The 27,082-nt window shown below is 40.0% G+C and overlaps 1 protein-coding gene across 2 annotated transcripts in view; it reads right to left on the bottom strand.

The window, feature by feature from the left end:
* LOC149319455 (phosphate-regulating neutral endopeptidase PHEX-like) overlaps positions 1 to 27,082 on the bottom strand; it is a 150,789-nt gene that overhangs the window by 71,582 nt on the left and 52,125 nt on the right. The window contains exons 4-12 of one of the 2 annotated variants that reach the window (XM_089511749.1): positions 25,822 to 25,908; positions 24,999 to 25,225; positions 23,878 to 23,946; positions 22,452 to 22,568; positions 19,679 to 19,762; positions 19,213 to 19,358; positions 7,680 to 7,773; positions 6,462 to 6,590; positions 468 to 569 (exon numbers count right to left, since the gene is read on the bottom strand). In XM_089511749.1, the coding sequence (XP_089367875.1) occupies positions 468 to 569; positions 6,462 to 6,590; positions 7,680 to 7,773; positions 19,213 to 19,358; positions 19,679 to 19,762; positions 22,452 to 22,568; positions 23,878 to 23,946; positions 24,999 to 25,225; positions 25,822 to 25,908 (1,055 nt within the window). The remainder of the gene's footprint in view (positions 1 to 467; positions 570 to 6,461; positions 6,591 to 7,679; positions 7,774 to 19,212; positions 19,359 to 19,678; positions 19,763 to 22,451; positions 22,569 to 23,877; positions 23,947 to 24,998; positions 25,226 to 25,821; positions 25,909 to 27,082) is intronic. The other variant, XM_089511750.1, reaches the window with a different exon arrangement.

Here is a 27,082-nt window from a genome sequence, read left to right as displayed (position 1 = left end):
GAAGCAGCTTTATTTGGGCAGTCTGTAACAGGCCATAGTAACAGTGCAACGCTTTAAAAAAAGACCTATCCAAATATATTTAACACATTTTAGAAAAGTGAGATCCAGATGTAAGTAAAATGGATAATGACTTCCAGGACTGCATGATCATCAAAGCATTGCAGGGGGTCAGTCCAGTAATTTCAAAAATCAGTTTCAGGACCACAATAATATATAATTGTTCTGGCATCAAGGAATAATACCCTTCCCAGCTAAGTTTATTTATCTATTATAACTTGGTTGTGTGTAAAACCAAATGTCAAAGAGCTAGTGAAAAAAATAACAATGGAGATTAAACCAAATACAAGGTAAAAGAGTTCACAGACTCGTTAGCAGCAAAAATGTAAAAATACATCTTTGTTAACAAATTGTTAATCAGTGTCCATTAATCTTTAAAAAAAATTCTAAATACCTCAGAATGTCTTTACCTTCTCAATAGCTTTTGTTTTGGTTTCCAAATCCATCCAAGTATTTTCATTTTCCAACATGTCCATAAAGGCCCAACGAATCCCTTCAGTCAGTTCTGCCATCTGCAATAAATATCACATTTGATAAGAACTTAGTAATGTGCTGCATTTTCAATCAATCTAGCAAAGGAGCTGTGGAGGTAGAAGCAGGCTTGTGTGCAGATGAAGATGTGTATGCAGATGTGCATTTCCATTTGCATCATGTTGTTCACTTGGTCCTCTACTATCACTAACTGTGCAAAATGAAGTGGAATATTGGAGATTATTAACTTCCTGTTCATCATCTTAACCCCAAATCTTCTTTAGGTCAGGTGTGGACAGAGTTTGGAGTAAAGATGATGAACAGAAAGTTCATAACCTCCAATAACTATACTTTGTTTTTGCAAGATCGATGAGAGTAGAGGAACCCTTAAGGGTTCCTGCAGCCTGTAGACCACACAATTCCCACCCTCGCCTTAGGTGCCAAAGAACAGGAAAGACATGATGGCAAAAAAAAAACCTAACACCTGTTACTCTGTCTAGGGTAAGATAGTTGTAAAAGAGTCTTGCGATACAGATCTAAAGGGAATTGAGCAAGTTTACAATTGATAGATTGTACCCTAAATATCAATTAAAATGTGAAAAGATGTCTGGAAAACAATACTTGGATATGTGACAATGTAGTAAGTTGCAGGTCACCTCACTGAATGAGACTGTTGATATTGATCTAAGTGGGGAAAGAAACTCCTTATCTAAATGAGCAAAGGGAATTGTAGCATCTAATTTTTATGATCCATTGCTGTCCTTTTATTATCATCTCATTTTGGTACAATATGGAAGTCAGTACAGATTTACCATTAAATATGACCAAGCATTCAACAGTCGGGAGTAAACTGCATCCCAGGGAATAAGGTAACTTGGAGAATATTGATGGCAGAGCACTGTTTCAATTAACTTAGTGCACTAATGAGGTGAACTCCCTGTACTTGGAGGTTGCCAGTTCATATTCCAGCTCTGCAATTGGACCCTGGTGTATATTCTTGTTTTTATGCACCAGCTGTATCAGTAGGGGTGGGAGGAGGAATCTATTCATACCATCAAGGGTTGTTATCAAAATTGCTCAGGCATAGCCAAATGAAATGCTGCCTAGACTGTAGGTCAAAAACAGTGCTATATTTAGACACAAATAATATCTCTTTGATAAAAGGAGAAAGAGAAAAAGAGCACCAAGGCATGAGCTCATCAGTGACTAGATCTTAGAACAAAATTAGAACTTTCCACAATTCATTATTTGTCTAGTGTGGGCCTTCTTCTGCTGGCCAAATGGGGGAAGGGGATTTTTTGACCATGCGTTTCTCCATAGGGGGCAAATGTGTCAGAAATGTGTGGCATAAATTGCTGTAATCCTCAGGGTTTTTTTTTTAAAATATATCTAAACAATAGTCCCAGGCTACTTTCTAGAAATTCCAGGTACCAACTGCAACACACATTATTTATTATTTATTTATGTGGTTTATATCCTGCCTTTCTCCATACAGGATCCAAGTCAGCCACCCACAAATGGGTTTCCTATTCCCACCACCAAGTGAGTTTCTTTCTAACTCTGAAGCATGTTGGAACAAAATGTAACCTTTGCTCCTTTCTTGTTTATGTAGAGGTGGCACATCACTGCATCGCTGAAATGATACTTCTACATAATAGCATTATAACTCTAAAAGACAAAATTTAAATCAGAGGGGAAAGTATGCCTTTCTAACTATAGCAGGGGTAGGCAACCTTTTTGAGCCGGGGGCCGGGTTGCTGTCCCTCAGGCGACTGGGGGGCCGAAGCCGGGGGTGGAGCTTCCACCCTCCGGGGTGGGGCCACATGCCGGGGGTGGAGCTTCCACCCTCCGGGGCGGGGCCGCGTGCCGGGGGTGGAGCTTCCACCCTCCGGGGCGGGGCCGTGTGCCAGGGATGGAGCTTCCACCCTCCAGGGGCGGGGCCGCATGCCGGGGGCGGAGCTTCCACCCTCTGGGGGCAAGGCCTCCCCATCTTTGCTGGCCCCTGACGGGGCCCCAGGCCCCGTCAGAGACCGGCAAAAAAGCTGGGGGGGCGCCAGCGCTGGAGGGCCCCCTGGAGGGTCCCAGAGACAGCACCGGGCCCCCCAGAGGCCCCCTGCCGCCCTCGGAGCCCTCCTGGAGGGCCCCGGAGATGGCACCAGGCCCCCAGAGGCCCCCTACCGCCCTCGGAGCCCTCCTGGAGGGCCCCGGAGACGGCACCGGGCCCCCAGAGGCCCCCTGCCGCTCTCGGAGCCCTCCTGGAGGGCCCCGGAGACGGCAGCGGGCCTCCTAGAGGCCCGCCGCCGCTCCCACCGCGGCCGCCCATCGCAAGCTTTTCGCCGCTCTGGGCGCCGCCATTTTGGGCGGCAAAATGGCGGCGAAGTCTCGCGCGACCTCCCCACCATTTTGGGCGAAAACATGGCGGTGCCCATAGCCCCAGAGGCCGCTATGGGTGCCGCCATTTTTTCGCCCAAAATGGCGGGGAAGGTCGCGCGAGACTTCGCCGCCATTTTTTCGCCCGAAATGGCGGCGCCCAGAGCCGCGAAAAGCTGTGACAGGCGGCCGCGGCGGCGGTGGCAGCAACAGCAGCCAGGGGCCGGTCGCCAGGCCTCTGCGGGCCGCATCCGGCCCGCAGGCCGGAGGTTGCCAACCCCTGAACTATAGGATGACCTTAGCAAATTACACTCCAATTGTTTTGTTGTTGTTTTTAATGGAAGAGCCCTGGTACAAATCCAAGAAATTGACATTAACAGTCCCTCTCAAAAAAGAAGAGAATGGGTGAATCTACAGGTGACAAAAAAAACAGAAACACAAAGTGCTATATCACAAGAAGTCATATTTCTTTAGACCAGTCTGGAAAAGCCCAGTATCTACATAGATAAAAAACAGGAAAAAACAGGCACACAGATCACAATTCATGTCTACATCAATGTCAGTCCCAATGGCTTCACAAGGATTTACACTCAAAGACGGAGCTTCTTGTCTTTCCTCCTAAGCCCACCCTTCAACACTCCTTTTCTGTCTCTGTGGACAACATTTCTATTCAACCAGTCCAGCAAGCCCGCAGTCTTGGTTTTATCTTTGATTCTTCTCTGTCGTGTATCCCTCAGATCCAGACCACAGCCAAGGCTTGTAGATTCTTTTTGTACAATATTGCCATATCTCTCCACCTCTACTGCCAAGATCCTGGTACATGCCCTAGTGATCTCACGACTTGATTACTGTAACATCCTTCTGGCAGGGCTTCCTTTTTCTCACCTCCGTCCTTTAATCTCTGTCCAGCATTCAGCTGCACACATTATCACATCCACCCACCGCTCTGACCACATCTCTCTGTGTTGGCATCCCTTCACTGGCTCCCCCTCCCTTTCCGCATTCAGTATAAGCTCCTGCTCTCGACATTTAAAGCCCTCCATGGACTGGCCCCTCCTTACTTATCAGACCTTCTTTCTCCTCACCTTCCAACTAGGGCCCTCCGTTCTGGTAGTCAAGGTCTGCTGTCTCAGCCCAGGATTCCCTCTACCCCATCCCGGATTCGCCCCTTTTCACTTGCTGCCCCTCACTCCTGGAACCTTCTTCCCCCACAAGCAAGGGCCATCACTTCTTTAACCAGCTTCAAAACGGAGTTGAAAACCATACTGTTCAGAAAAGCCTTCCCAGGCATTGCATAATTGTCGCTTACTATTTGATGATCTTTTGGTGCCTATTTATCGAACCATTTCCTGTATTGCTATGTACTGTATATGTATTATCCTACTTGAGAGTATGTATTTTCCCTGGAAGAAGATTAACCATCCATTATGAAGCCAAGCCCTCCCTCCAGTCCATCTGCCTTGGTCCAGGCCTCGGAGGTAGAGAGGAACTGCTGGACGTCTTACCCTTTCCCTTCACCACTCCCTTCTCCTTCTGTGTCATGTCTTTTTATATTGTAAGCCCGAGGGCAGGGAACCGTCTAATTAAAAATATTGTATGTACAGTGCTGTGTAAATTTACAGTGCTTCATAAATAAAGGTTAATAATAATAATAATAATAATAATAATAAATAATGTATGCACAGACTTGTATTCTAAGTCTGCAGTCCTACGCACTTACTGAGTAAATCTACATAGGACCAGGTGTTTCTATCACTGATGAAACATTTCCAACATTCAAAAAACAAATTTGTTATTTTTTACAATAGTCCTGAAGCATAGTTATAAAATATGAAATTCTGCTCTTCAATAAAGCTATGTCAGGAAGAGGCTATAGTGTAGTAGCCAAGTACATGCTGTGTGTGTACATTCCCAGGTTCAGCCACTGGCATCTCCCGTTAAAAGGCCTCACGTAACAAAGACCACTGGCAGCTTCAAGAGAGAGTACTGAAATACATGAGCCAATGATTTGAAAGAGGTTCTGTTCTGACGATACATCAAAAATTGTCTTGTATGTACACACCCAAAACCTTCATTTGGGCAAATGATCTGTTTAAAAAAAGAATTGATAGAAAAGGGTTGGCCTTAGTATTAGTTCCTGTCTTATACAGCTCACACAAGTAGACTCTGTATGTGGCATTTTGGAGTTTTGTGAAATTTATATCACTTGTTATAAATTTCTATATGAATGAATGTAAAATTCCAAACACTAACCTTTCAAACTGTTTTTTGTACATTTCTAGTGCCTATGGGTGACAGGACATCTAACAGAAGCTCAAGTAATGACTCTAAGAAAGAATCAAGCAGCAAAACCACTATAGCTATCTGTAAGTAAACTCTGTAAATATATATGAATCAGCTATTCCAAAAATGGTTGCAGTTACATGTTTTTACAAGATGGACATGATAGCCATCAGTCTGATCTGCACGAATGACTGAAGCATTCCTGACAACTCAACATAGTGTGTCAATGGTAGTTAACAAAATAAGTTGAATTTTCTGCTTGGCTTTTTGCTTTAAACTTTTTTTTTTTCAATTTTAAATGTCTTTATTCAAAGTTTTTTACATCACATTAAAATATACATTCAAAGAAAAACACAAAAACATATCTATATCTCAAGGGATCTCACGTAAAATTATCAGTTCTACTCTCTTATACCTGCAACCTTATATTCAACGTTATAACAAACTCCCATTCATTCATTCCTTTCTCATTTACTCTATATACTTTCTATCCCTATCTCTCCTCCCTATTTCTTTCCTCCTTTACCTTCTTCTCCTTTCTCTTAGCCTTCGCTCGCTTTCTTATATTTCCATTCCTCTGTCCTCTCCTACTCTTCACATCTCAACCTTCTTCATCCTTCTTCTCGGCTTTTTGCTTTAAACTTTAGACATCAGTCCGTACATTCAACTGAATAAGAATGGTGTTTTCACTGGTTTTAAAGGCCACATTTTCAGTTAAATCATCCCAGTCCTTCACACTACACAATTATTGTGCTGTGATTCCACTTTAACTGCCATGGCATCATCCAGCAGAATCTCAGGATTTGCAGTTAATTGGGGGAGAGATTATGATTCTCAGTTAAGATCTTTTCTACTGCCTCACTAAACTACAAGCCCCAGGATTCTATGGATGTGACTACAATAACAGCTTCACAGCAGTGGAGGGAGGATTGGTTCCGCCAGCAACAATGTATTGCTGTGTGTTAGCCCATATGTAATCCCAAATATATTAGAGTAAATTGATCAGGGGGGATTAAGACCCTTTAATCTTATAAAAGATCTATTGAGATGAAAACTTCTAGAACTATCTTGTTGATATAATTGACATCTCTGGACTCCCATTGAGCAAATTGCTCTGGGGACTGTCAATGATGAGCATCTGCACTTCACAATCTACCAGTATGTCACTGCTTGGGGATAATCCATCATGCCCTTTAGATTTATATTGAGGATAATCCACCATGCCCTTACTATTATGAAAGACACAAATTTCAAAGGCACCAAAGAATATCAGAACATACCATTTCCCTCTTGTCTTCTTGGAAGTGTAGATCAACAAACATTCTTCCAGTGACGTACGGGAGAGCACTTTCCACAAAGTTTACACATTTATCCCATTGAGGCAGTAAGGAGCTTGTGCCTTGGATCACCTGGTTTGATTAAACACTGATAAACTGTGTGTTTCCTTAGAAAAATCCTATCCCTGTGCAGTATTTCTTGCACAATCACCACCCCATAAAGACTTTCAAACTTTACTTTCCATTCTGACAGTTTTCAACTATTTGAAATAACTTTCCAGTTATCTGGCATAGATGTAAACTGGATGCCAGGAAATCTGACATTAAATTTGATACTGCTTTACAAAATTAAAAGCAGAAATAATGCAAGGGATAGCAAATCATATTAAGCCAACAGGATTGAGGGATGAGGGATAAGACTTTCCTTATCAAAACAGAACCCCTCCTAAAAATGCCGACTGCTTTTTGCTGGCAGTTCAACTGTCATAAGAAAAGTGTCAATCCTTTACTCATCCATCATTGCCATACTGAATCAATCAAGAGTCAGAAAAAGTTAGTTTTGGACAACAGCTTCCAGAACCCTCAAGCCAGAATGGCTAGCCTGGGGGTTTCGGGGAGCTCTAATCCAAGAAAATAATGCTTCCAAGTTCTATTATCTTCTTCCCCCCAGCTGTTTTTAACTTTAAAAACACAGATCACAGATGTATTGTATCATATGCATATTCCAGTCTAGGTAAACCTTTTGAAGATGTTTCAATAATGTCAGAATGCATATTGACCAATCAAATGGGATAGGACAGAATAAAACAGCGGATTTTGGGAATATTGATACTATTTGTGTTGTGAGATGAAAATAAATAATTCAAGTTAAAAAAAATGTTCTCTCCATGTCTCTTGTACTAACCACTAAAGAATGAAAAAATCACACCTTCATGGAAAGGCGATGCTGAAAAAGGGGGAGACAGATTGGATGCACAAAAGGCTAATCTCTTAATTTCCTGCAGGCAGGGAAGTGACATTTATTATTCAGATCTGTGTCAGGATTTGAGTCCTGGTGACCTGAGAAAGATTAGGATGGTGATAGTCTTTGACCTCTCTCTAAAGGTTTTGATTCAGGCAGGCTAGCTAGAATTATAGTAATTCATGGAGCCTTACTAACAATTGCTGTCAGTAGCTTTATATGCAGAATGTGACACCCTCATATCAAAATCTCAAACTTACCCTTGAAAACTCTAGCCATCTATATTGAAAACGCCGGCTGAGGTTAAATATTCTTGAATAAACCATTCTCCACACCAGATAGTTGGCAATAGTCCTGTCAAAGCAGACACATCTTAATGTCAGACAGTTAAACCTCATGTGCCCTAATGTACAGCTGACTGATAACTATGAATTAATACATAAATAGTTTTCTTTTCCAGATTAGTGTGCTGCTTGCTATAGCAGCAATTTTTCCTTGAATATTAATAAGCAAGGACATAACCAACTAAAATGTACTACACGGGGGGGGGGGAGCATGATTTGGGATGTGGCTGAATGAAGATAAGGCATTTGAAGCTGGAGACCAGAGTTCCAATCCCAGTTTAGCCATGTAAACCCAATGGTTGAAAGGCACACACTCTCTCAGTCTCAGAGGATGGCAATGGCAAACCCCTGTGAAATACTTGCCAATAATACCCCGTGATACATTCGCGTTTGCGTCACCCTAAGTCAGAAACGAATTGAAGGCACACAACAACAACAGCAGCAACAACAAATGGAAAACTGAAATGAGTAGCATTTATAAAATACTACACTATTGCTTCCAACCAATACTTTTGTTTCTGTACATGAAGCTGCCAAGCAATAGACAGCAACATCCAATGCATATAAAAAATGAGTAAGGAACTGAGATTGCACCATCCAAATTAAGCTTGTCTCCAGGAAAATACCATCTATGAGATCTCGCATTGTTGCCTCTGACCCCACTGCTATATTGAAACACACATCCCACTTTGTGTCCACTCTTAATTACAAACACAAATACAGTACACAGGATGGAGGGTCTGCCAGCACCTGAGACTATGGTTGTTACCAAAATGGCTCTATTTGAAATCTAGTACAAACTGCAAAAACAAGACATTAAGTTCAGAGAGCTTCCTAAGGAAGAACTGGTTGGTAATTGAAAGATCAATAAAACTACATGTTCTCGGGACAAAGTAAGTAGGCATATCTTTTAACAACTAAACTTAGAGGTTTCGTGTGAAATTGCTATACAGTAACTGCTGTTAAAATGTGCCTGCATGGAATGCTGATAGGAAATTTGGAACAAGCATATGAGAAACATACACAGAACACATCACTGATGTCTTAATTAATATTTGATCTGTAGGAAAATATTATAGGATAATTTGCATTCATTATTGAACAAATCAAGAGTAAAGATAAGACCATAGTTTGTTATATAATGCCTATTTCCCAAAAAAGGATAAAACGCTTTACCAAGTTTTGTAGGTTAACTTGTTTTCTGTTTCGTAATCAAGTGTGAACCGTGGTTACCTTTTGATAGTTACAGCCATAAATATATATTAAAAACATTTCACATATTGAAGTATAGACAAAACAAAATGAGATAGCATTACAGTTAAAATTATGATTACACATTAATATATGTGGTTGCTACAGGTCATCCACTTGGTTTTTCCTGATCCACATCAGTTTTAGAACTTAGAGCAAGAAATAATTATGAAGCAAAAGTATGGAAAAGTTGGACAGTATTCTAGCTCCTTTTCTATTAGATGCTTACTGGTATTTGACTATAATTGTGTAAACCAACATGGCACTTTGCAAAATGGGGGGGGGGGGGCACATCTGATAAAATGCAAACATTTAAAAATGTAAATATTTGAAAATTGTCAAACTGTGTCTAAAATTACACACAAAATCTGCAATGGGAGCAAGCACACAAAATGTATACAAATTGAATGAGTACAAAAAGTGTGCTATTTAAAAAAAATATGTACAGATATGTTTTTGAAATGAACATGTAGCTGAATATAATGGACATGGAGATGAAAAAAAAAATAGGATGTCTGTGGAAGTAGCCTTAACAGTTTTTTCCTGCTCATCACTATTTTTAGGTGATTGTTTCAAGGTTTTTATCTGGCATTATCTTTTCTTACTTTGTTTATTAACTCTCACAGTCCTGCAGAAAACATGAAATCATTTACAGCCACAAAAATAAAGAAAATCAATGCATGTGATGCAAGAGAAATAATATTTCAGATTTTCATTTTATTATGGAATAAAACTGTCATATCCAGTAGACTGATAGATATAGGTTATGCAAGAGCATTACTTAGTCAATGTGCAAGTGCACCATTCTCACTAGGAGAAGTGAGATATTTAGGATTCCTAATTACAGTGCAGTTCTGCAAACAGCTGAAAAAGTTAGCTATTGAATTGAGAAAGAGTGATATACACAAAAATTTGGTTCCCAAAACTTCTTCTGATAAATAGGTCCACCTGTACTCATCAGTTAACTAATTACATTTTACTGTTACCATAACAAGTTCCTGAGTAGTATTTAATAGATGCATAATATGCCTTAATAGAATGAGGCCCTCATGGTGCCATATGGGTGAAAAAGTAGGGGAGATATATATATATATATATATATATATATATATATATATATATATATAAAAATAACTTGGTACATTTGGAGAGTGACATTAACTTTGTGAATCCAATTAACATTCAGGTTTTTTAAAAAAAACTGTAAATAGCTTTGCAGGAAAGCTGTGGGGCCTTTTCCATACTGTCATCTTTTTTATTTTTAAAACTGCCCAAAAGTGCTACAGGAAGTAGGTATAGAGACCTTTAAAAATTCTTTAAGAAAGCAATGAATAATTTTAGCAATTTTTTTCTTGCTGCAATGAAGTCTTTGAAAACTGCACAGTTTTTGAAGATTATTTACATTTCAAGTCTTGTTCTACACAAAATTTTGACTTTTTTAAAGGAAAATTACATTTTATGTCCAAGAAACAATGCTTTCTACACAAAATATTATTTTTTGTACAGAAAAAGCTATTTTTCCATGAAGGAAAAACAACTATGTACAAATTTTGCATATAATGAGAATCCAACTACAACATTTTTTACACAGGAAATAGCATTTTCTGCACATGAAATAATATTATTTTCTGTACACAAAATACTGTTTTCTGTGCAAAACAAGGTGCAAATTTTGCACAGAGACAATCCAAAACTGCAAAGCTTCTCATAAATCCAGGATTCTTGTCAGGATTTGTCAATACCAAAGAAACACGGGCCTGTTACAGACTGCCAAAATAAAGCTGCTTCGGGCCTCTTTGGAGATATGCTGTTTAAATGATGCATGCGTCCTAAGAGTCCGGAAGTCGCGCCAAAGCCACACTCCATTCCTAAGCACTGGAGTGCAGCTTTGGTGCAGCTTCTGGATTCTTAGGATGCATGCATCATTTAAACAGCATATCTCCAAAGAGACCCGAAGCAGCTTTATTTTGGCAGTCTGTAACAGGCCACAGTTTTCATACACACACACACACACACACACACACACACACAATCATAGAATCAGAGTTGGAAGAGACCACAAGGGCCATCCAGTCCAACCCCCTGCCATGCAGGAAATCCAAATCAAAGCATCCCTGACAGATGGCCATCCAGCCTCCGTTTGAAGACCTCCAAGGAGGGAGACTCCACTACACTCGGAGGAAGTGTGTTCCACTGTCGAACAGCCCTTATTGTCAGGAAGTTCCTCCTAATGTTGAGGTGGAATCTCTTTTCCTGCAGCTTGCATCCATTGCTCCGGGTCCTGTTCTCTGGAGCAGCAGAAAACAAGCTTGCTCCCTCCTCAATATGACATCCCTTCAAATATTTAAACAGGGCTATCATATCACCCCTTAACCTTCTCTTCTCCAGGCTACTCAAGACCCACGCCCAGCACCTTCTCAGGTTCTGGGAAGAATGGAAAAACAAAGACAAGGAATCAGAATGAAACTCAGGACCGGCTCATTTCTCCCTTCCCACCCGCCGAACCTCCATTGTGTAACCCCTGGTGTTGCTTGTTGTTGCTGTGTGCCTCCAATGGGACTCCTCTTGGGCTTTTCTTGGCAAGAGTTGCCATGACCTCCCTCTGAGGCTGAGAGAGTGTGATTTCCTGCCCAGGGTCACCCAATGGGTTGATTCCCACCACTAAACCCCAGACCCCAGGAGGACTAGTCATGGAACTCCAACCCAGACCCACACATGTAGCCCCAAGCTTGCAGGCCCCTTTTCCGATGCTCCATAGCTAGGAACAAAAAAGAGTTCCAAAATAATTCCATTTCCGGATCTCTAGTTTTGTATTAAAGCAGGGTATGCCTCACCTCTGTGAAAGTGGAGGTAGATGTCAAATTAGATACATGATTAATGATTTCTCAATTGGGGAAGCCAGTACAGAATAATACAAGGAAGAAAGGAAGGTGATACAATGTGAGATACCCCCATGATTTTGCTTTAGCACTTCAGCTGAGTTGTAGCTATGACAAAATGCCTCCATGCTGCTAAGAGATTGTTCTCTGAATCTTTCTGTGACAGCATGTATAGTGTTCAGTGTGGAAAGAGTCAGGATTATGCCAAGCTACCTACAGCCAATCAGGAGTCAACTGGCGATAGCCAATAGAATTTTGACTTGCAGAGAAAAATATAGTGGACTCTTCCTTTATGCGGGGGATCTGTTCTGGACACACACACACCCTGCATAAGGGGAATTCCGCGTATGCTTTAGCCCCATTGAAGATAATGGGGATCGTGCATGTAGCGGTGCACAGTGCACGGTGCACGCAGCATGGGCACACATGCCATTACAGCTTCCGGGCATGCCAAGGCTTCTTCTGGCATGGACCTCCAGCGTATGCTGGAGTCTGCATAAGGCGCACCCGCATATAAAGTGCACTGTAATTCCATTGCTGACAGTTAATAATAATAATAATAATAGGTTTTATTTATATACCGCCCAATCACTGAGAATCCGAGCGGTTTACAATAGAGGGGATAACAGACAGTTCCCTGCCCACAGGCTTACAATCTAAAAGACACGACACAAAAGGAGAAGGGAATGGTGAGGGGGGAGGGAATCAGGTCCAGCATTCTTCTCTCCCTCTGAGGCCTGGACCAAGGCAGATGGACCAGGGGGAGGGCTCTTCTTCTTCAGTTAGACTCAGATAGGGTTTGGGTTTCAGACAGTGAGGGGCTGGTTTGTGAGAGTCCAGGACTGTGAAAGCTAAAGTTTGAAAGGAAAGGATTTAGCTCTAAGACCGAGCTCAGAGTGAGGGAATTTCAGAGCTAATGCAGAAATAAATTTGGAAAGGCCAAAGTACATAAGGATGGTGTGAGGGTCCTATAAGAGAATACTTGTCGTTTAATAGATTTATAAAGTTGAAACAAAGTCTAACAAGAACAAGTGAACATAATCTTGTAACAAATGAAACACTGACAACCAACATTTAAATAACATTTTGTTGTTCTTTTATTCAACCTTGTGTGAACCTGGAATTATTTCCCACACTACTAACAAATAAAGTAAATCCATAGATTATAGATAAAAGTGGTCTGAAACTTTACATATTAGGACAGCTGCGTGTGTATAAATACCCTCTAGGACTGCCCACTGAGGTACAAGAGGTTTAGTGAAGGAGAGGTTCATCACATTCAGTTAATCAGAACACTGATTAACCTTAATTAATTGATCACCTTGATTAATCAGTTAGGATTGCAGCCCTAAATGCTATACAAATTATTATAATGCAGTGAATTGTAGTGTTTATCCCAGCAACAAGAACCAGCATGGTGTAATGATTTTAATGTTGGATTTAGGTTTAAAACACAATGCAGAAATAATCCAGTTTGAGACCAATGTAACTGCCCTGACTCAATGCTAAGGAACTCTGGAACTGTAGTTTTGTGAGACATTTAGCCTTTTCTGTCAGAAAGCTCTGATGCCACAATAAACTACAATTCCCAGGATTCCCTAACACTGAACCAGGGCAGTGACAGAGATCTCAAACTGGATTATTTCTGCAGTATGTTTTGGACCTATGACTCTGGAGATAAAATTAAAGGTAGTCCCTTGACATGAATGTCTAGTTGTAACCTACTGTAGGGGGCGGTGCTCATATCAGTTACTAAGCCGGAAAGCCAGCATTGTTTGATCACTGCTCTGGTGGGCATGTGGCCAGCATGACTGCACCAAACACTGTTGCCTTCCCACTTAAGTGGTACCTATTTATCTACTTGCATTTGGATGCTTTCAAACTGCAAATCATCCCCAGGGTTCAAATGCTACTTAGGATTGAAATGCCATTCAGCTATCAAAAACTCATTGGTTGAGTTTGGGCAAATTAAGCTGTCTTAGCCTCAAAGGAAGACAAAGGCAAACACCCTTTGAACAAATCTTGCCAAGAAAATCCTGTGATAGATTCATCATAGGTTCACCATAAGTTCGAAATAACTTGGAAGACACTTAACAAGAATCTCAGTAACATGGACTCAATGCTATTCTATTAACTCCTACAAATGAGATCAACCTGCTTTTAACATTCTAGGAGGATTTGTGATTGATTATAGAAAAGTCTAGCACTGCCAAATTGAATGGGAGGTTGTGAGAAAAGTTGGTAAATTACTGCTACCACACACTCTAAAAAAATTGTTTTTAATATTTTTGTGTAATACTGTGGAGATTATGGAATCTGTAGAGTCACAAAGGTGGTGCATATTTAGGATCATGGCCTATGCATTAAGACATTACATTCATCCATGCCCTTGAACAATTGATGTGAAGATGTGAGGAGAATGGGAAACGGCCTTGACTGCACTATCTCTTCATTCCTAAAGTCAGGGGTATAGCTACAGGGAGCAGAAAGTTCTGAAAGTATTCAGAAGCCAGTGGTGGTGCTGTTTGTCACTGGGTATGAGTTTTAGAGACTGTATAACATCAGCCTTAGAAGAACTGCACTGGTTTCCCATTTGCTTTTGAGCTCAATCCAAGGTGTTGGTGTTGACCTACAAAGCCCTAAACAACTTAGGGCCGCTGCTTCCTCCCAAAGGGGCAGGTCCAAAATTGATACCATCAGTGGAGACCCTGTTGTATATCTCACCACCCTGTGAGGCTTCCTTGATGGTTATGCACAACTGGGCTTTCTCTGCAGCATCACCAACTGTGGAATTCCCTCCCAAGGGAAGTCAGGCTTGCTTTCACCCCTCCTGCTTTGAATTTTCAGTATACTGTGCTGTTTCACATGGCCTTCGGTACATAAATTCAGGGGTGGCTGCTCTGGCTGACGTAACTGTCTGTGGTTTTATTGTATCTTAAGGAGTATATTTAGTCTATTTTTAAAAGGTTTTTTTTTAATTCATATAGTTAGTGTTTTTATCCACCTTTGGGTCTTTGTTGGGTTGCGAGGTGATATATAAATGCTCCAAACAAAGAAATAAACAAATAAATAAATCATTCTTGTAAAGATAAAGCCGATAGTGTATGTGAAGAGATTTGAGCACTTAAGCACCATAAATCCCCAAGTATTAAGGAAAAAATATATTCATTCTTGTCAGATAGCTCTGACAGGGAGACAGCACCTGTGTGTATCCTATTCCATATGCTTTTGTAGAAAAAAATAGGAGCAACAACACTTGAAGTTGCCATCTGATAGCTTGTCTTTGTCATTAAATTACTTTTGAGCTACAGGGGACCTAAACTATTTCATTGTTTTTGCAGCCTATTAGTCACAGACAGGATGTACACATTTAGGGGAAACTACACTGCATGATTGCTCTTCAACACAAGGAAAGTCAGAGGCTGCATGCTTGAGTGTTCCACTTTTTTAAAAAATAAAATCTCTGATGCTAGAGAAACTAGCACCACATGAAAATTTGATGATTGGGAGGTAAGGTGTTTTTGACATGTGTGAGCCTTCAGACATAATATTTTCTATCTGAATTCTGGACTGATGCAGTCTTTGAAGAGCTATCCATGCCTCATATTCTGGAGAAATTGAATCCTTGGCCTTAATAGACTCTTGGGCGTTGCTGACTCTGTAGTTCTCTAGCTTCCTTATTTGGGTACACATATTACTAGCAAACACTTCCTTATTGTATTGTGACAAATTGGACAGGAATCTATCCATCTTGTCTTGCCTGACATGGAATTCTGTTAACAATCTAATCCTACTTTGCATCCTCTCTGGCTATATCTGGTTTAATTCAAGTGATTATTACCTTGCTGTCCTACCATTGTTATAGTCAAAGTTGGAAAGAACCAAAGAAGAAAATAACTCAATGCCCTGAAGCAAGACAGCTCTATCAGTCCCCCAGCTCCTTTCTCTCCAGTCCACCTACAAATTTCAAGATGACCAAAGCAGAGAAACACTTTTTTATTTTAAGATGCCAGCAGAGCAGTATGTTTGAGAGAGGGAATAAGGGAAAAAGGTACAACAGCCTCTAAAACCATAGAAGTGCTACATGAAATAATCATGTCCATGATTATTACCAGCTATTATCTGTGGTACCCTGAATAACAAATGGTGACAATGAGACAAGGAAAAGACTAAACTCCACCTGTCTCGTGAAGACACCAGAGGGCTGAATGCACAGGCCAAATGGCATGTGTTTCCTTAGATTGAAGTCATCCTGGTTAGACAATGGAGGCCAACAGCCCCAGACTGAGGACAGACAAATCAGATGCCTTTCCGGCAGATCCAGCCTGGCTCTGTCCCAACTGTGTGTGGTCTTTAAAAACTGTGATCTTTCAAAACTTAGTGTGATATTTTAAAATTGGCTCTTTGCAGTGGAGTTTCCCAGAAATTCCACCATGGAACCCCTTATCTGCCACTATCATTCTACTTTAAGGCCCCAGATGCAGCTTGTAATGTCAGAAGGTGGCACCTGGCCATGTGGGTGAAGCCAGATGTGCAGTTTCTGGCCATATGGGCCATGGCTGGGGCCTGCAGGTCGAACAGCAGTGGGTGAGGTGGTGGTAGCTCATGGTGCAGTAGTGGGTGGGCATCTCAACACCCACCCATTGCTGTGTTGGACCAAATAGGTGCCAAGGCCAAGTATGGACCAGATCTGCAGGCAGGATATGATGGGGTTGGCATGTTGCATCCTACCTGTGCATTCAGTGCCCATGAGTAGTACATATGGAAGAGAGCAACAAAATTCTAGATCCAGCAAAAGCAATGGCTTCTTGCTGTATCACTCCCCAGATCTTCCTTCCACCCCTTCCTCCTCTCTTCTTTCCTGTTACCATCTCTTTTGATCACTGAATGACCGAGAAGACAGTCTTAATAGTATTTATCCAGTAGTGCTAGCCTGAATAAATACCTGCTAGATTTTTTCATTCTGTGGTAATGGATCTTCACCAATGAGAACATTTGATTCTGCATTTTGGGCCCATCTGCCAAATCAGCCTGTTCTGTGCCTATTATTCTGAAGGATCATATTTTGATTTTTCTGCCACTGGTATTTGCAAAATTCAAAGAGAGGAGTTATGCTAAAATAACAGCAATTGAACACAAGCAGGTAAAACTGGTTCTTCCCTCAGTCAGATCCTTACAAAGACCTCCACAACTTCCATTTACACAAGTTAGGGCCCATTATAAAGCCTCTACCATAGTGGTGAGTTGGGTGAAGAAATAAATCTTTTCTGCCTCAGTTTCATCAGCACATTCTCACCCAGTACAGTTGTGTGTAGCAAAGGAACTATTACATTGTAGACCTCAAATTGCTGAGCAGGAACCCTCAGAAATAAACTGCGATGAATTTGCCAAATGTTTTGCAGAGAAAATTGCTTGGATTTGTTCTGATTTGTATTCCATGCTGAAGATAGAGTGTGGGGATGTAACTGAAGTATGAACTTGTCCAAGTCTGAAGGATGGAGTTTCAGTTTGTTTAATGTGATGACATGGGTAAGGTGCTTGGAGAAATCAAGCCAACTATCTGTCTTTCAGAACTGTATCCATTCTGTGTCAGAGTCATGTCCATTAGAAATGACAGAGGAGGGCTGGCCAATTGGATGGTGGAAATTCTAATTGCTTCTTTTAAAGAGGGCCTCATTCCAGCCCCTCTAAAAGAGATTATTCTAAGTCCATTGTTGAAGAGATCCCACCATCACTTTTTAAAGTAACATCTTAGAGTGGGTAGTGGTAGGACAGGTCCAGGCTTTCCTGAATGAAACAGATTATCTGGATCCCTTCCAGTCTTGAGTCAGGCCTGAAACTGTCTTGATCACATCGGTGGATGATCAGGAAGTGGACAGAAGGAGTGGGTCTCTTTTAGTTCTGCTGGATTCCTCAGCAGTATTTTATACCATCAAGCATGGTACAGTATGTCTTATCTGGGCTGTTTAGCTGGTATTGTTCTTGGAGGCTCATTTTGGTAGACCTTCCAAGACATAATGCTGAGGGCAGTTGTTGATCACCAGCTAGATAAATGCCTCTGGGGTCCCACAGGATTCAATACTGTGCCCTATGATTTTCAGCATCTAAATGAAGCCACTGTATGAAATCTGGATGATGATATCCTACTCTGTCTCTCTTTTACAGTTGATGATATGGGGCTGTAGAAGTCCTGAATCATTGTGTGTATGCTGTGAAAGATTGAGGTTGATGTTGAATCCAGACAAGACAGTTGTACTGCTGGGCAGCAGGAATGATAACCTAGGTTGGGAAGTGCAACATATTCAGGATGTAGTTGCACTCCCTCTGAAAGGTCAGGTTTGTAGCTTGAGAATGTTCTTGGACCCAGCAATGCTCTTGGAAGAACAGATAGCTGCTCTGGCCAAGAGTGCCTTTGCCCAGCTTTGGCTCGTGCACCAACTGTGCCCTTTCCCAGGGAGGACAGATCTGGCCATGGTGGTTCATGCTTTAGTTACGTCCCAATTAGATGGTTATAATGTGCTGTTCAGGGATACGCTCTTGAAGTATTTGAAAGTTACTAGTGCAAAAAGAAGTAGCCAGACTATTGGCTGGTGTATGTTATACTGACTTCTGAAATGCTTCCAGTGTCAATTCAGGTGTTGTCCTGATCTACAGTATAAAGCCTTAAACATCTTGGAGCTATGATATCTGAAAGAGCACCTCCTCCCATATAAGCCTGCCCTATATCCTAAATCTTCAGAGGAGACTCTGTTGTATGTCTTACCACTACCATAGTAGGCTTGTGGGCACACATGGCAGCACTTTCTCTGTAACATCACCCCAACTGTAGTACTGCCTCCCAGGGGAGATCAGGCTGGCTCCATCCCTTCTGAGTTTACAGTGAGTTTCCAGTTTTTTAAAATTAGGAGTGACTCTTCTGGCTGCTCTTAGCTATTTTTAACTGTCTGATTTTAAAGAGGAATTTTCATTTGTTTTACTTATTTTCAGTCATGTATGCAATACTTCCAATGATTTTAGCCAATACAGCTCACCTCACCTCAGGCAGGTTGAGAGGTGATAAACAAATGCCATAATTAATTAATTAATTAATTAATCAATCAATCAATCAATCAATTAGCTCCTGGATTCACTAGCAAAGAGTTCCCTTACCTGCAGTGTTCACACAACTTTCTTTCTAGAGGAACGCAGTAACAGTAATAACTGTTAAATGCTCTCTTGCAGTTTGAAACTAAGTCATGTGAATTCAGGCTGAGTATCACACCTTACATTCCTGATTAAAATTTGGATAGAAAAGGAGAAGGGAACTGAGAAATCCTTACTTTTTCCTTTCCCCTTCCAGGATCCTGAATAAATCTTTGAAGTACTGGGGCACACGGACAATCACATTCTCTGAAGCATCTATGTCCTTAAGGTCAGGATAGAGCTTGGTATCAATCACCTTCTTGATATAGGCCAGCCAGTCAAACTGAAAAAGACAGAAAGGTTCAGCTCTTGGCTCTTACAAGTAGAAAATGCTCATGGAGTTAATTGCCTACCATTACCTCAATGACTTAAAGGTTTTGATTAATTTCAGAGTAGAAATTCAGTACACAACAGCATAAAATATTTTGAAACTTAAATAAAAATGCAGCTGTATTTAAAATAATAATAATGAACACCTGATTCTACTAATTTCAATTTAAATTGCCATCTTATACATCTCTGAAGCACTTTTCATTTTGAAAAGGTAATTACACAGTCCAATCAGGCATTAATACAGTCATTTTCCAATTAACTTCAACCAACCTGTGGGATCATGGTGGTAAGTTCTGATACGTTCATTTTGTTGTACATAGATTCACTGGTTCGATTCTCATGTGGAACCATTATCTGCAAAATATAAATGCAAACAAATATTGTCTTCCCTGAGAAATGCATTCTAATTTTGTTAATACCACAGATTTGTTAATCCCTCCTTGTCAGATGCAGCAAGCTATACTTAGCAATAAGTTACCTGCTGATTTCAAGAATATAAATCACAAACCTATTATTATTTAATTTTGTTTATTAGCGGGGGGAAATAATCCTTTTCTTTTTATATTGAAACATTTTTAGAATTTCTATCCATATAGCACAATGAATGCCACTTGCATCCATAAAAGAATTTTTCAGATATGAAATGACAGAACTGGGAAAAGTTACTCTCTATAGTACAATTCCATTACCCATTATAGCCAGTTGAAGTCCAAAGGGGTTTATAAAAACTGTAATCCAGAAAGTAATACAGTTGCCCCTCCTTTTTTGCAGTGGATCCATTCTGGACCCCCTCACAAAAGTTTTGCTTATATTCAAGCCCCATTGGCTTGGGGGTCACCATGGGCGTGCACCCCATTCTTTCCTCCTTCATTCATCCCTTGCACATAAACGAGGGACGTGAGTCCAAAGACTGCATAAACAGAGGGAGGACTGTATTTCCAAAATCTATGAACTTAAACTGATAAGCTCATTTTGATACCCATTCTGATCTGACTTACATGTTTACTACATACACAAGCTTGAATAAATGTGAGTGAAACAATTGTTGATCCCACTTCACCTCTCCTTGTCCTGCATGACTGGAAGACTTTCATGGAATATAGTTTTACTTTCCATGGATCCTAGCTGGTTAAACATGAACCAGAAGTTATACAGTTAACTGATGTCTTTTTAACTGATGTTATTTGTCTGTTAATTGTTGTTGTTCTCCACTTCGACCTATGGAGAAAGTCAGGTAAGAAATTGTTGTTGTTGTTGTTGTTGTTGTTATACTGTGGGCCCTTTGTATCTGCTAGAGTTTGATTCCTCAAGTTACAGAATCTATCCTTGGCTGAGACATAATTTAGATCTCAAGCTGAAAGGTAAGTGTCTCTTTCGGAAAAGCTCAAGAGTTTATAATACAGTGGTTCCTCGGTATCTGTTGAGGTTTGGTTCCAGGACTCCCTGTGGATACCAAAATCTGTGGATGTTCTAGTCCCATTAAATACAGTGGCATAGTAAAATAGTGTCCCTTATATAAAATGGCAAAATCAAGGTTTGTTTTTTGAAATTTATGTATTTTGAGAATATTTTCAAGATGTGGACAGTTGAAACTATGGATAAGGAATCCATGAATATGGAGGGCCAACTGTAGTTTAAAATAAACTCTGAGTAGAATGATCAAATCATAGAGTTGGAAGAGACCACACAGACCAGTTTTGATTTCCCAAAGAGTATTCAAGCCAGTTTGAATCATATTTTGGGGAAAGGGGGGATATTGACCTAACCTAACCTAACCTAATCAATCAATTTTGTTTCCTTTTGATATAATCATTTTTAAAAATCAAAATCAAAACAAACAAAGAAATTCACATTATACAAATTCAAATATACTATCAACATCAATATACAAACATGCATATATACAGTGCAATATGTTGTCAGTTCAAATAAAAATATTTAAATAAATTTATGTAAAAATAATAGTTGCTGGCAGTGGTATTTACTAAAGTGCCACATAGCATCCAATGAATTAAATGAGTTGGTAACACTGATAAACTAGTGGAGGAGAAGCCCACTGTACTGTGAATTATATTAACAGAACAGAAATATGGGATAGTTGGTATTGTTTAGTAAGGTCTTTATCAAGATACTGAAATTTGCATTAAATGCTGGAACTGAAGGTCTGTTCTTCCTCCTTTTGCTCATTAAATGTTCTGCAAAAAGTCTCCTGCAGAAATTATGCTGCTAAAGGAATTTCATAAATATACTTCTTTTGTCCCTTGGGATACAGTCAGAGATCCTGCAGTTCTTAAATTTTGGCTAGAGATTCTCATTTATACCTATTAAACTTTTTCTGTTCCATCTCAAGGACACTGCACACTACACCGGTATCATAAAAAAAAATTAAAAAACAAGGTGCAAAAAAAAGGAGGGAAGAAAGAAGAAAACATCTGACTGAAGAAAACTGAAAGGTCATAGACATACAAAATCAGCAGAACCCAAATGAAAAATAGTCACAATGGGGAGTGCTCACTTTCCGTCACTAAAGTGGACAAAGTGTATTCTATAAAGCCACATGAGGTCCACTGTCACTGTCTCTCAGAACCCAATAATCCCCTGAACTTTTAAAAAAATGTCTTGGATGTTTATTGCCAAACTTCATCTAAATGCATTAAGACACATGAAAAACAGAAAAGCATGGCCTCAGTCCACTTGGCCAATTTGAAATATGCTCCGGGCCCTGTGGAGCAACCCATCTCTGCACTAAACTAATCAAGAATTATTATGAGAAGCAATTCACTTTTGGCTGGGCCAGATAGAAGGGAAGCACAGATTTTCTTTGCCTTTTTACTCAAGGACTGACAGGAAAAGACAGCAGCACCAGATGTAGCAATGCACAACAGTTAAGTCAGTCATGAATACCTCTCTCTCTCTCTCTCACCACTGACCGGAAATCTTGGGAATAATACAGCTGAATGAAGAATTAAAACAATGATACTTCCTTCAGAAGTGCCAGTTGCCACAAATGCAGCTGTAATCCCACATTTAGAATGGCACTAACCTCAGCTATTTTGATCTCCAGCTTAAGTACAGATTTCATGTCCAACTCTGCACGTGAAGCATTGGCACCCAAAAGCACCGCTGTGTCAACCATGAACTGGAACAGAGCATCTCTGTACTGTAGTAGAATAAGAAAGCATTATCATCAACTATGGCCCTAAGCTAATTAATATACACACAAACACTTGTCTGACTGTACAGTGAATGGCATAAAAATAGCACAGAATCATCTTATTCTCATCTGTAATTTGAGTAACACATTGAACTAATTTGTGTTCCATATTAGCTTATCATGGAGAAGCTTCTCTATTGCCAAGATGAATGAGAAGTCCTGTTTCCTCTATAAACATGCACTGAGAAGCTGGAGTTGTCTAGCTTTTGCTCAGCCCTGTGCCATTCATAAATTATTGCAAAAAAGGTCCACAGCAGAAACCACTGGACATAATACAACTACATTAAGTAGTGACCAAATTCCAAGTAAGGCAGGGAGCCAGTTTTATTTGTAGCACTATCCTGTTCACATTAAATCAGGAGTGAACAACTTGGCAAGTCTTGGGGGTTGATACTGACCCCCTAGCTGCAGACTGCACACTCCCTATAATGTGATGTTAATAATTATTTGAAAAGCACAGCAAGTAACCAAACGCCCGCTTCAGTTTTCAGGAGGAAATGAAAAAAGGCCCATAAACTAAAGCAAAGCCCTTCAGATTATTTTAATTCACTGCTTCTTAAACTATCTCTTGTGAGCAGCAGAAGATTAAATTGGCAGTGTGCCAGGGATTGGTACACATATTTGTGCCCATTGACTACATTTGTTTCTTTCTTTACTGGAAAGTCTCCAAAGCTCATGGACTGGCACCACTCCCTGGACCACCACTGCAACAGTGTGCTTTAGAGGATGATTGCTGCAGGATTATCACATCTAATAGAAAATACCATTGTAAATGTTAATTCTTTGAAACACAATGTTAGATTATTTCTTGCATTGTGGGTTAGCTACATACGCATATGCATGCATGCATAAATGCACACTACACACCTTTCCATCCTGCTGGGGGGATCCCATAATCACAACCTTACACCTTGGACAGCTGTTGCAAAGGTGCACTGCAACAGTGTACAGGGTCACCTAGAAGGGTCTGGGAGGGTCTAGGAACCATATATTGCCCTTCCCTACATTGAATGGGCAAGATGGGGTAGGAAAGAGCAGTCAGGAACTGACCATGAGTAGGCGGAATGGGATAAAGGGTATATAGTAGGAAAGCCATTTCCACAGTGGTGGCTCAGAAGATTCATAACATTATCCTAATTATTAATAACATTAAGCAAACACAGCAGAGGAAATCCTGGACATAAAAATTGCTATCAGGCTTTCCTTAGTAAAAAAAAAAGAAGCTTATATTGATTTGTGGGTAAATAATACTTACAGCTTTCGCTTCTGTAGTGTTCTCCAAGTAGTCTTCTCGTGCTGATAGAGACAGAGATGCTTGGTCTATCTATTAAAACAGTATATGATACAGGAGCATTATTACTATTTTACATGTTTAAAAGGGTACTCGGGTTGAAATTCTATAGTTGCTTTCTTAGGAGAAAGCCTTACTGAATTTAGGGGCTTGAATCCTGTTGTTTGGACAAACCAGAGTAGATCTACTGAATTAATATGTTTTGCATAATTCCTGTTCACTGATAGATCCAATGGCTTTTCTTGGACTAACAATAGGATTCAGTCCAGTGAGACTAATATCAAGAGAATATGTATGGGAGTAGTTTACAGTTTGGGGGGGGATCACAACAAAAAGCTTTTTAAATAAATAAAAGTATTTATCATCATTAACAATTTAAAAAATTAAAAGGACATTTTGGAGTTTTAAAAAATCAACATTAACTTTTCTCTCCTTCTCTCCCCCAAAGATGAAAATGTCTCGCAACACAACTAATCTGAGGAATTTGTTTCATCCTTCACTAACTATGCAGAATATTTCCAGGTACTTTGTGTAAATTAGACAGATGTAAATCAAATTAAAGAGGAGTTTAAGTTACCCTAAGGCTTACAGGTACATTGACTTTCAGTGATTTACATACATGCATACTAATAGCTCATTCCATGCTAACATTGCTGAACACAGTGGTAAAAGACTGATAGTCCCTGTTGACAAAATTAGTTAGAGGGTGGAATTTGATACTTTTTAAAAAGTATCAAACACCATATGTTCTAGAATATGTGTTTGCATATATAGTAAAGGAAGGAATTATTCATTTCAGCTATATATAATTAACTCATCTGATATTAAACTGAGCCATGCTAGTTTAATACCCTCCCTGGCATGCAGACTATTTTCCAAAAGTCAGAACTAAACCTATGCTATAGCAACATCTGCTGGCACACACACACACGCACACATTCTCCTGTTCAGAGCTGCCACCAACTCCCACTCATTGTTTGACAATTTTATCAACTATGGATCAGCAGTTTAAATCTGGAGTACTAGAAGTTTTTAGTAACATCATAGAAAGTTACATCCCAACTACATGGTTTCCTTAACCATACCTTTATGATGTGTTCATTAGACATCTTATCATCAGAAGACACATACATTCGGATGAAAACAGAACTGCTATATTGGCCACGAAGAGCACCCAGAGTCTGAAGCATGCTGAATTTTCTTTCTGACCACAGTCCTTCAGGCCCAATGTTTGATTCCAGCACAGGCCAGCGGAATGGAGAATGTTTCAACATGCTTAAAAGTGGTTTTGCATCAGCTTTCTCTATCTTATCTGGAAGCAAAAAACAAGCCAATTTAAGACAACTCTTAGCTAAACCAAACAGTAGCTATTGTGTGTGTGTGTGTGTGTGTGTGTGATATGTATGGATATTTTCCTAATAAGGCATGATATTTGGCCATTCTGGGGCTGCATCTGCACTGCAGAATTAATGATGTTTGACACTGCTTTAACTGCCATGGCACAATGCTATGGAAGGCTGGGATTTGTTGTTTTGTGAGATATTTAACATGGTTCTGGTGCCACAACAAATTCCAAATTACAAGTTTCCATAGGATGGAACCATGACAGTTAAAGCAGTGTTAAACTGCATTAATTCTGCAATGTGGCAGCAGCCTGAGGATGCATCTACAGTGTACAAATAATGCAGTTTAACTGCCATGTCTCCATCTAAAAGAATCCTGAAATTTGTAGTTTTGTGAAGCACCAGACCTCTTTGGCAGTGGTTTGAGTGTAAACAGAAATTCATTTCAGAGCTGCTTATTTCTCTGCTTCTCTGAAACAATGGAAAGTGTTTTAAAATACATCATGGTTTCTACACCTTCAGATGGCAACCTATAACCATGGAAATAAAAAAAAGATTCACTTACGCTCATTCATACATGAAGAGTAAAGTATCTTTGCTTTCTGTACAGCTTCACTGTCCCGCCTTTTGCTGACAGGTTTCTCAAGGAGAGCTGTGACATTAAAAAAAGGGAGAGAAAGCATGTTTTCTTCAGCTGCTCTGGAATTTTATTGTCATCAAGAAGAACTCAAAATATCACAGAGAAGTTTCCAAATGAACATGAATTCTTGAGAACCTCACATTTGGAACCTAGGAAGGTTGGCCTTGGTCTTCACTGTGGAGCTTCAGGAAATGTCAGATTAGTATAAGAAGCCTTTCTGTCTGCCCAGGAGAAACTCTAGGATTCTCACATTTGGTTGTCCTGCAACCAGCACTATGTCATCACCTAAAATCACAGTGGGTGACCTTTTCAACAAAATGGCACCTATCCTTTGGAACATTCTCCCTTTTATTCAAGAGGGAAAAATGTTATGTTTTAACACCTTTTTAAAATGCAATTTGGTACACAGGTTTTGTTGGCTAGGAACAATTATTTTTCTCAATTATGTTTGCATATTGTTGTTTATGTGCTCTTAATATTCCTAATGCATTATTTTTAAGCTGCTTTTAAACTGTTTCATATTATTTTTAGAGAAATACCTGCACATGAGTTTTTGAAGAGGCAGCCCTGCATAAAAGGAGGGGAAAAGGATAGGAAGGTTTGAGGGAAGTATCTAGTAGTACCTATTTCAGTATGCAGTTATCAGTACAGTTCTTCAGAGGCACTTATGGAGCACAATATAAAAAACACAAGTACTTAAACACAATTACATATTGGAGGCAGTGGGACGCAATATACCATGTCACAGAAAATGTAAATTATGACCCTAGCTACAAATCTCCAGAAACAAGTTTTTCTTTTCCCTACGCCTTTTCATTTTTCCCATTTTCACACACACACACACACACTGTTTAGAGATTTTATTTTATTAAACAGTGTATACATATCATAAATAAATCAAAGCAGAGAGTCACATTCTCTGTTCTTGAAACATCTTCCTTTACTTTTGATAAGAGAAGAGGCATTGGTCTGCAACAACAAAGGACACATGTTGTATTTCTCACTCTTCTTTGGTGCTCCTTTCGACTTCTACTCTCCCAACCCAGTTTTCCATTTCCCCTGCTCCACCAAAGTCCCCTGCTCGGTCTTCATGGGGCTGTCTTGCAATTCCCTCCCTTTTGGATATTTCTCCTTAAAGAGTTTTTCTACACCTACATACTGTGGGTGCTGCCTGTGATTGCTGATT

Source organism: Sceloporus occidentalis, unplaced genomic scaffold, assembly GCF_023333645.1.
Source record: "Sceloporus occidentalis isolate IW3139 unplaced genomic scaffold, rSceOcc1.0.p SCAF_2, whole genome shotgun sequence".
Classification (NCBI taxonomy): domain Eukaryota; kingdom Metazoa; phylum Chordata; class Lepidosauria; order Squamata; family Phrynosomatidae; genus Sceloporus; species Sceloporus occidentalis.
The sequence above is the reverse complement of the archived record's forward strand: the minus strand, read 5'-3'. Positions and strand labels throughout refer to the sequence as shown.